This window comes from Oncorhynchus clarkii, chromosome 27 (assembly GCF_045791955.1).
Source record: "Oncorhynchus clarkii lewisi isolate Uvic-CL-2024 chromosome 27, UVic_Ocla_1.0, whole genome shotgun sequence".
Taxonomy (NCBI): Eukaryota; Metazoa; Chordata; class Actinopteri; order Salmoniformes; family Salmonidae; genus Oncorhynchus; species Oncorhynchus clarkii.
Window position 1 is genome coordinate 11,402,799 of NC_092173.1, and position 10,788 is coordinate 11,413,586.

General features: G+C 43.2%; 1 protein-coding gene across 1 annotated transcript; it reads right to left on the bottom strand.

Moving 5' to 3' along the window:
* Positions 1-754: 754 nt before the first annotated feature.
* Positions 755-4,573, bottom strand: LOC139385410 (finTRIM family, member 86; the record flags this gene model as incomplete). The annotated part of the gene is made up of 9 exons (XM_071130469.1): positions 755-1,286; positions 1,698-1,900; positions 2,060-2,125; positions 2,692-2,727; positions 2,777-2,935; positions 3,094-3,253; positions 3,365-3,598; positions 3,795-3,890; positions 4,025-4,573. Coding segments are annotated over 9 exons (1,839 nt in total), but the record flags the coding sequence as incomplete, so codon positions are not given.
* Positions 4,574-10,788: the final 6,215 nt, after the last annotated feature.

The following is a 10,788-nucleotide window of genomic DNA, read 5'->3' on the forward strand; positions in this document are numbered from 1 at the left end:
CGGCAGAGAAGATTGGGAGAAATTCCCCAAATACCAAGCTTATAGCGTCATACCCAAAAAGCCTCAAGACTGTAATTGCTGCCAAAGGTGCTTCAACAAAGTAAAATACTGAGTAAAGTGTCTGAATACTTACAGTACCAGTGCAAAGCAGTCAAGGCAAATCGGGGCTACTTTGAAGAACCTCAAATATAAAATATATTTTGATTTGTTCAACACTATTTTGGTTACTACATGATTCCATAGGTGTTATTTCATAGTTTTGATGTCTTCACTATTATTCTAAAATGTAGAAAATAGTAAAAATGAAGAAAAACCCTTGAATGAGTAGGTGTGTCCAAATTGCCACAGTTAATGTGACATTTTTATTTTTAATAAATTAGCAAAAAATGTCTAAACCTGTTTTTGCTTAGTCATTATGGGGTATTGTGTATAGATTGAGGAAAAAACGTAATAAATTTTAGAATAAGGCTGTAACGTAACAAAATGTGAAAAAAGTCAATGGGTCTTAATAGTTTCAGAATGCAGTGTAAGCTCAAAAGATCATTGTCATGACAGTGCATTATGGGCTGGTGGGCCAAATCTTATCTCAAACCAGGAGAAAAAAAAACAGTGGGCAAATGAGTGACAGGTATTCCAGTGTTGCTCTTCCTATGTGGAAAGCTACTACTGGCATTTTGAAAACAATTCAAATTCACCTGAATCAACTTTGTTTATGCTTATTTTTTATTTATTTATCATGCATTTTAATATAATTCTCACAATCCAAAAAGGCACATGACAATAGGACAGCAGCTGAGATATGGCTGGAACAAGCTATCAGCAAATCAGCATCTACTACTGGAACTTTCCTATCAGTTCTATAAACTGTTCTTAAGCACTGAGCACTGTATTGTCATTGCTCACTTCCTTCTCATGGTTTCCAGAATGGATCTGAACGACCAGTTGCCAGCCTAGTCCAGTTGACATAGAGTCACAGACGCCCCGACCCCTGACCAGAAGCGGAACCCTGGATAGAGGGGGCCAGTAAAGTCTGTCTGGAGGGAGTGGATGAGATGGGCCTGGTTGTTGGAGATCCTGTAGAAGGCCAGTACTCCTTCATGTTGGTCCAGGTACACCCCCAGCCTGCGAGCCTTGGTTGAACTTAGCTGGGTCTCCTTCCCAGCATGCCACATGGAGAAGCCCGTCCCAGACCAGTTCAGGCTCCAAGACTGCTCGTTGTAGCCCAGCCTGCTGCTGTCGTCAGCCTCCTTCCTGCCCAAGTCTCTGTAGGCCACACCGATAGTGATCTGAGTGACAAACAATAAAAAAGTTAAATAGTCATAGCCAAAATAGTGAAAACTAGTCAATTGATGATAGATTCAAATCAAGGGCACCTCTCAAGTACATAACATAAGTTGATGTGATCTTAATGACGACCATAGAAATATAATTAGATTGAGTGTGTACCAGTAGAGGCTGCTGAGGGGAGGACGGCTCATAATAATGTCTGGAATGGAGTGAATGGCATGGTATCAAACTTGTGGTTTCCATGTGGTTGATAACATTCCATCGACTCCATTCCAGACATTATTATGAGCCGTCCTCCCCTCAGCAGCCTCCACTGGTGTGTACGCATTAGTTTTTGAGTCAAGCGTGGTCGTAGCCTGGGACACTGGGCCCCTTCCAGTAATTCTATTTCTATGCCAGTAATAACACACCTTCTGGCCCGTCCACTCTGTCTCCCAGTAGTAAGGGCTTCCAGCCAGGGGCTCCCTGCACAGTATCTGTCTCCAGTAGATGAAACGGTCGGGGTGCTCCGGCTGGTTCTGCTTCTCTGCTTTCAGAGTGGCTTTACGATCCCCATCACCCAGTTTCAGGTGGCGGTACGCAGTGTTGGGGTCGAATGTCGGATTTAAGCAAACTACATGGAGAAATACAGGAAAGACTGGTGATGCTATTGTCTTCCTTTGTAGTCCACACTCACTTTTTTTGTATGAAGATCTAAAGACGCTTCAATGGTGAATTTGGCTACATTTCTATAACTATTTAAAGGGTGGAAAGCAGTAAAAGGGGTACTCACATTTGAGCATTTCTTCTCTGGTTTTTGGCTCTGGGTTTGCCAAACCAACAGTGGTCACCTGGTTCACTAAAAGTGAGAGAAAAGAAAAATGTTTAATGTCAACATTTTATTTGCATTTTAATGAAAACTTTGGAAGTACACTGTGGATGTCACCTCATTCACTAAAGAAAAGCAATAGAGGTGAGAAAAAGCTGTTTTTATGGTTATTATCAAACTTGAACTTTTTTCAGAATACTCAATGCATTTATTTACCTTGAGGTCTAGGTGGAGGTAGCCAACTAAACTCAACGATTTATGATCAAGTTGAGTATGGGTGGACTGGAGCTCCGTCACATACATTTAAAAAATAAATGTATAGCGCACAATGTGTGTAATTGCGGGCTATTCTCTGGGAGCTGAAATCAATCTTTTTTTAAATATAAAACGTCTATATGTGACGTTGGAGCTCCAGTCCGCCGACACTAGTCGCCGCTCAACTCCGTGGAGTTGAATCGGCTAGGTGCAGGTAGAGGTGAAGGGTTTCATGTTATTTCACATACTAAAATGCAATAAGGGGAAAGCATCTTTAGTCTGTTATTAAAGGTTGATGTACTTGATAATCTTCTCATACAAAGACTGAATGAAAAATGTACCTGTGTTCAGTCGAGGGTTTGATGGCACCTCGGGAACTGCAGAGAGATGAACACAAATAAAAAAAGACTAACATTCTGATAGGAAATGGCAGCTGCACCTTTCTGTGTTTTCTTTTTAAAAAAAACATGACTTGTAGATGCTTACCTGTGTTTTGTGTAGCCACCTGATTGTTGTCTGTAGATGCTCCGTTCCCTGCAGCTTGACCACTGAACAACTGAGATGGACTAAGAGTGGCATCATTCACTACAAGCAAGAAACAGTTTCAGTAATATTGAGAAGCATATATTGCTCAACCTTTGAGCATTCTCAACAGAACCAACACAATCAAAAGGGAAAATAGGAAAACAGGTCCTAATTTCCCTGTATATGTTTCAGGCCATTGAAAATGCCCATGGACTCACCAGTTCGGAAGAGCTTGGCCATGCTGGATTTACAGAGATCCTTTAGTCCATCTCTTAGCTCTTCCATCACGGTTTGAATCTCAGACACAAGGGCCTCCTCACCCAGCCCTAACCCCTCTCTGCCCCCATTCTGTGTGAGGGGCTCCAGGGTGAAGAAATTCTGTGAAGGATTATAGATTAAGACAATAACACCTGGTGGTGAGGATGGTCATTGGCACTTGTCTGAATTAAACTGTCATCATCTCAATCCCATTATCTTGTCCCCTTGTACCTTTAAGAAGCAGATGTGATCCTGCATGCTGGCCAGTCTGCTGAGTTCCTGGTCTTTCCTGCGGAGCTGGGCCAGCTCCTGCTCCAGTTTGTGGATATGGCCCTCAGACCGGCTGCCCATGGAGGCCTCATAGGTACAAAGCAGCTCCCCGACCTGGGTACTCATCAGCTCCACACTCTTCACCAGCTCAGAGAAGAGCTCTACACCCTCCTTTTGTAGGGCATGGACTGAGCTCTGAGAAGAGAGGGGACACAGACATTGAGAGAAGCAATGCAAAAATGGAGGGATGAATAGAGGGGGAGAGACGAGGAAGAAGTGAAAGAGGGGACAGAGTGTTATGAAACTGTGACTAACTACTAGGCTCTGACAACAAATGTTGTAACCACAACATATTTTACTCATACTGTCATTGATGAGGGGTTTCCTTTACTTTGTGGAGCTGGGCAGCTTGTGGGAACTCCTTGAGCTCCTTCTCCATCTCTTGGATCCTCCTCTGTGTCTCGGCCTGCATCGGAACTAGCTCCCTCTGCACATAGGGACACAGTATACAGAAACACCGGATTCTCTCAAGCACCCAGTATTTTCTCAAATTCAGATGATGCCGTTATATTCAAATAAAATAGTTGTGGCAACAGACAAAACACAGTCATGGTTCTTTACCTGTCTCTCCTTTCTCTCCTCTTCTGGCTTAACCACACGGTGGCCCTTGTGTCCATGACGACAACACTCGTCACACACACATTCCTTATCGTCATGGCAGTAGAGCTCTAGGGGCCGCTGGTGTTGAGGGCAAAGCCTGTGGCTGACGACTGGCAGCTGGGGGTACACCCCCCCTTGGTGAAGGCCTGTGTCAGCACATACCTCCAGGTAGACAGGCATGGATGGTGGGGCAGACGAGATGGAGAGGTAGGGATGCTCCTGGATGCCCTTTCTTCTCAGTTTCTCCATGGCCTCCACTAGCACTGTGCTCTTGGCCAGAGAGGGCCGTGGGGTGAAGACCTGTCTACACTGGGGGCAGTTACACTGACCCTTGGCCTCATTCCGGTCCCAGTGCCCCTGGATGCAGGGCAGGCAGTACGTGTGACCACAGGGCAACGTGGCAGGGTCACGTAGCATCTCCAGACAGACAGAGCACACAAACTCCTCCTCAGGCCATGCGGCAGTGGCCATGGTGGCGGGAAATGTAGGTCCTGGAGATAGAGTGGACCACAGTCATTCTAAGTAAGACTGACAATGCTTCCCAAATGTCACAGCATGCTGGTTAAAACCGAAATGGGCTGGGCTTGGGTGAAGCAGGAAAAACAGGTAAGACCGGAAAGGAGTTTCCAAAACATTCTGACTGATGTAAGAGTTTGGCCGGGGTAGGCCGTCATTGTAAATAAGAATTTGTTCTTAATTGACTTGCCAAGTTAAATAAAAGTTCAATTCAAAAGGCACTCACACATCTGAGCAATCTTATTTGCAGGTGCATGGCAACAGTTGAACAAGATGAAGGATCAAGGAAACCGCACAGTGCTCTTGATAGTATCACTGATATTTAATTAGCTTACGTATCGGCCTCATACGTGAGCTAATTAAACATCAGTGATACTATCAAGAGCACTGTGCGGTTTCCTTGATCCTTCAATAAAGGTTCAATAAAAATGAATGTTAAAAAATGTCACAGTCACATTGATGAGGCAAAAACACTGTAGTTGCAGGCCCGCCTCAGTTGTCTACATTTTTAAAATAATCTCAAGGAGGTAGACCAACAGGTTTTTCACCTTCTCCAAGAAGGAACCACATTTTCACCTTCTCTGTGGATATAAATAGCCTAGTTCTTGTTAAACAAAATACACTGCCTTTTCTTTTGGGGTGTTTCTATAGGCCACCAAGTGCTAACAGTCAGTATCTAAATAATACAGTATGTGTGAAATGCTTGATAGTGTATGTGATGTAAACAGAGATCTACTTTCTTGGGGACCTGAATATTGACTGGTTTTCTGTCAATATTTTTTATAATCTGATCCTAGAGGAAAGTCTGCTCAAGAGGAAGTTTCTCACTGTAACCAGTGCCTGTAATCTGGTTCAGGTTATTAATCAACCTACCAGGTTGTTTACAAACACTACAGGAACTATATCATCCACATGTATCGATCACATTTTAACTAACACTGTAGAACTTTGTTCTAAAGCTGTATCCGTACCCATTGGATAAAGTGATCACAATACAGTGGCTATATCCATTAAAGCCAAAGTTCCAAAAGCTGGGCCTAAACTAGTGTAAGAGATCATACAAAAGATTTAGCTGACTCTTATGTGGATGATGTTAAAAATATTTGTTGGACTGATGTGATAAATAAGGAGCATCCAGACGCTGCACTTGATGAATTTATGAAATTGCTTCTTCCAATTATTGATAAACATGCACCTGTTAAAAAACTGACTGTTAGAACTGTTAAGGCTCCATGGATTGATGAGCAATTGAAAAACTGTATGGTTGAAAGAGATGGTGCAAAAAGAGTGGCTAATAAGTCTGGCTGCACCTCTGACTGGCTAATTTACCGCAAATTGAGAAATTATATGACTAAACTCAACAAAAAGAAGAAACTGTATTATGAAGCCAAGATCAATTATATAATGATTATCACATTTTTTCTTGTAGAGTACATTAAATGAAATTATGGGCAGAAAGACAAATTCAACTCCATCTTTCATCAAATCAGATGCCTTATTCATCACAAAACCATTTGATATTGCCAATTATTTTAATTATTGCTTCATTGGCAAAGTGAGCAAACCTAGGCAAGAAATGCCAACAAAAAACAGTGAGACATCGTATTCATGCATAAAAAAAATGAATAATAAAAGAAAAGCATTGGGTGTTGTAAAGTTAGTGTGGGAGAGGTGGAAAAATTATTGTTATCTATCAATAATGATAAACCGATTGAAACGCTATTAGCGCACACCACCGCTAACTAGCTAGCCATTTCACATCGGTTACACTGGCCCAGAACAGAGCGGCACGTCTTGCTCTTCATTGTAATCAGATGGCTGATATAAATACTATGCATGCCAGTCTCTCTTGATTAAGAGTTGAGGAGAGACTGACTGCATCACTTCAAGTCTTTATAGAGAAACATTAATTCAGTTGAAAATCCCAAATGGTTTTCATAGTCAACTTACACATAGCTCTGACACACACTTACCCCACCAGACATGCCACCAGGAGTCTTTTCACAGTCCCGAAATCCAGAACAAATTAAATAAAGCGTACAGTACCATATAGAGCCATCATTGCATGGAACTCCGTTCTATCTCATATTGCTCAAGTGAACAGCAAACCTGGTTTAAAAAAACAGATAAAGCAACACCTCACGGCACAACACCTCTCCCCTATTTGACCTAGATAGTTTGTGTGTATGTATTAATATGTAGGCTACGTGTGCCTTTTGTCATTTTTTTAAATGTATGTAGTTCTGTCCTTGAGCTGTTGTCTATTAATGTTCTGTATTATATCATGTCAGGAAAAACTCCCTAGAAAGGCAGGAACCAGGAAGAAACCTAGAGAGGAACCAGGCTATGAGGGGTGGCCAGTCCTCTTCTGGCTGTGCCGGATGGAGATTAACAGAACATGGCCAAGATGTTCAAATGTTCATAGGTGACCAGCAGGGTTAAATAATAATAATCACAGTGGATGTCGAGGGTGCAACAGGTCAGCACCTCAGGAGTAAATGTCAGTTGGCTTTTCATAGCCGATCATTCAGAGTATCTCTACTGCTCCTGCTGTCTCCAGAGAGTTGAAAACAGCAGGTCTGGGACAGGTAGTACGTCCGGTGAACAAGTCAGGATTCCATAGCTGCAGGCAAAACAATTGAAACTGGAGCAGCAGAACGGCCAGGTGGACTGGGGACAGCAAGGAGTCATCAGGCCAGATAGTCCTGAGGCATGGTCCTAGGGCTCGGGTCCTCCGAGAGAAAAAAATAAAGAGAGCTAAAGAAAGAAAGAGAGCGAAAGAAAGAAAGAAAGAAAGAAAGAAAGAAAGAAAGAAAGAAAGAGAGAGAGAGAGTTAGAGAGAGCATACTTAAAACTCACACAGGACACTGAATAAGACAGGAGAAATACTCCAGATATAACAGACTGGCCCTAGCCCCCCGACACATAAACTAATGTGCAAATTTAATTTAAGTAATTTAAGTTGTATCTCTTTGTCCTAGCAAGCTTGGTAGCCTTAGCATTCAGTCCTTATAAAGTCAAATGTATCATTGTAATGTATTTTTCTTCTTGGCTTTTGAAAGTAAAAAAATAGCTTCAGACTAAGGATGGTGTTTGTTTGCTGTATAGGAAGTAAGTGGGCTGGGGTAAATAGATATCGGGGAAAGTGTTCATTTTATTATAGGCAGAGCAGTGGTCACAAATGTGACACTTATTTTTTTGCATACAGTACACACACACACGTCCAAAAGTATGTGGACACCTGATCGTAGAACATCTCATTCCAAAATCATAGGCATTAATATGGAGTTGGTCCCCCCTTTGCTGCTATAACAACCTCTAATCTTCTGGGAAGGCTTTCCACTAGATGTTGGAACATCTCAACAAACCATTTATGTATGAACCTCACTTAGTGCACGGGGGCCTTGCCAATGACGAAACAAGAAAGGGCCTTAGATTAGTTCATCAGACTGCTAGATGGTGAAGCATGATTCATCACTCCAGAGAATGCATTTGCTCTGCTCCAGAGTCCAATGGCGGAGAGATTTACACCACTTCAGAAGATGCTTGGATTGGGCATGGTGATATTAGGCTTGTGTGCGGCTGCTCGGCCATGGAAAGCAATTTCACAAAGCTCCCAACAAACAGTTTTTGTGCCGATGTTGCTTCCAGTGCCCGTTTGGAACTCGGTATTAAGTGTTGAAACTGAGGACAGGCGATTTTTGCGCGCTTCAGCACTTGGCAGTCCCGTTCTGTGAGCTTGTGTGGCCTACCACTTCGCGGCTGAGCCGTTAAGGCGCCAAGAGGTTTCCACTTCAAAATACCAGCACTTACAGTTGACCGGGGCAGCTCTAGCAGGGCAGAAATTTTACGAACTGACTATGACGGTGCATTGAAACACATTGAAAGTCACTGAGCTCTTGAGTAAGGCCATTCTACTGCCAATGTTTGTCTATGGCGATTGCATGGCTGTGTGCTCGATTGCATACACCTGTCAGCAACGGGTATGTCCACATATACAAATATCTGAGACTGGCCTTCTAGGCAGAGTTCCTCTGTCCAGTGTCTGTGTTATTTTGCCCATCTTAATCTTTTCATTGGCCAGTCTGAGACATGGCTTTTTCTTTGCATCTCTGCCTAGAAGGCCAGCATCCTGGAGTCGCCTCTTCACTGTTGACATTGAGGCTGGTGTTTTGCGGGTATGATTTAATGAAGCTGCCAGTTGAAGACTTGTGAGGCATCTGTTTCTCAAACTAGACACTAATGTACTCCCACTCTTTCTATTCTGGTTAGCCAGTTTGCGCTGTTCTGTGAAGGGAGTAGTACACAGCATGGTACAAGATCTTCAGTTTCTTGGCAATTTCTCGCATGGAATAGCCTTAATTTCTCAGAACAAGAAAAGACTGACGAGTTTCCAAAGAAAGTTCTTTGTTTCTGGCCATTTTGAGCCTGTAATCAAACCCACAAATGCTAATGCTCCAGATACTCAACTAGTCTAAAGGCCAGTTTTATTGCTTCTTTAATCAGGACAACAGATTTCACCTGTGCTAACATAATTGCAAAAGGGTTTTCTAATGATCAATTAAACTTCTAAAAATTCTAAACTTGGATTAGCTAACACAATGTGCCATTGGAACATGGTGCTGATAACGGGCCTCTGTACACTACCGTTTTCAGCTACGTAGTCATTTACAACATTATCAATGTCTACACTGTATTTCTGAACAATATTATGTTATTTTAATGGACAAAACTTTGATCTTCTTAAAAAAATCAAGGACATTTCTAATTGACCCCAAACTTTTTAATGGTAGTATATATATATATATATATATATATATAACACACACACACACAAAACGTCCTCTCACTGTCAACTGAGTTTATTTTCAGCAAACTTAACAAGATTCAACGACTGAGACAAACTGAACAAGTTCCACAGACATGTGACTCACAGAAATTGAATAATGTGTCCCTGAACAAAGGGGGTTGGTCAAAATCCAAAGTAACAGTCAGTATTAAGTACACCAGCTGCATTAAGTACTGCAGTGCATCTCCTCCTCATGGACTGTTTGCCAGTTTTGCCAGTTCTTGCTGTGATATGTTACCCCACTCTTCCACCAAGGCACCTGCAAGTTCCCAGACATTTCTGGGGGGATGGGGGGGAATGGCCCTAGCCCTCCCCCTCCGATCCAACAGGTCCCAGACATGCTCAATGGGATTGAGATCCGGGCTCTTCGCTGGCCATGGCAGAACACTGACATTCCTGTCTTGCAGGAAATCACGCACAGAACGAGCAGTATGGCTGGTGGCATTGTCATGCTGGAGGGTTATGTCAGGATGAGCCTGCAGGAAGGGTACCCCATGAGGGAGGAGGATGTCTTCCCTGTAACGCACAGTGTTGAGATTGCCTGCAATGACAACAAGCTCAGTTCGATGATGCTGTGACACACCGCCCCAGGCCATGACAGACCCTCCACCTCGATCCCGCTCCAGAGTACAGGCCTCAGTGTATCCGACCATCACCCCTGGTGAGACAAATCTACGACTCGTCAGTGAAGAGCACTTTTTGCCAGGCCTGTCTGGTCCAGCTACGGTGGGTTTGTGCCCATAAGTGACGCTGTTGCCAGTGATGTCTGGTGAGGACCTGCCTTACAACAGGTCTACAAGCCCTCAGTCCAGCCTCTCTCAGCCTATTGTGGATAGTCTGAGCACTGATGGAGGGATTGGGCATTCCTGGTGTAACTCGGGCAGTTGTTGTTGCCATCCTGTACCTGTCCCGTAGGTGTGATGTTCAGATGTACCGATCCTGTGCAGGTGTTGTTACACGTGGTCTGCTGTCCGTCCTGTCTCCTTTTAGCGCTGTCTTAGGCGTCTCACAGTACGGACATTGCAATTTATTGCCCTGGCCACATCTGCAGTCCTCATGCCTCCTTGCAGCATGCCTAAGGCAAGTTCACGCAGATGAGCAGGGCATCTTTCTTTTGGTGTTTTTCAGTCAGTAGAAAGGCCTCTTTAGTGTCCTAAGTTTTCATAACTGTGACCTTAATTGCCTACCGGCTGTAAGCTGTTAGTGTCTTAACGACCGTTCCACAGGTGCATATTCATTAATTGTTTATGGTTCAATGAACAAGCATGAGAAACAGTGTTTAAACCCTTAACAATGAAGATCTGTTTAGTTTTTGGATTTTTACAAGTCATCTTTGAAACCCAGGGTCCTGAAAAAGGGA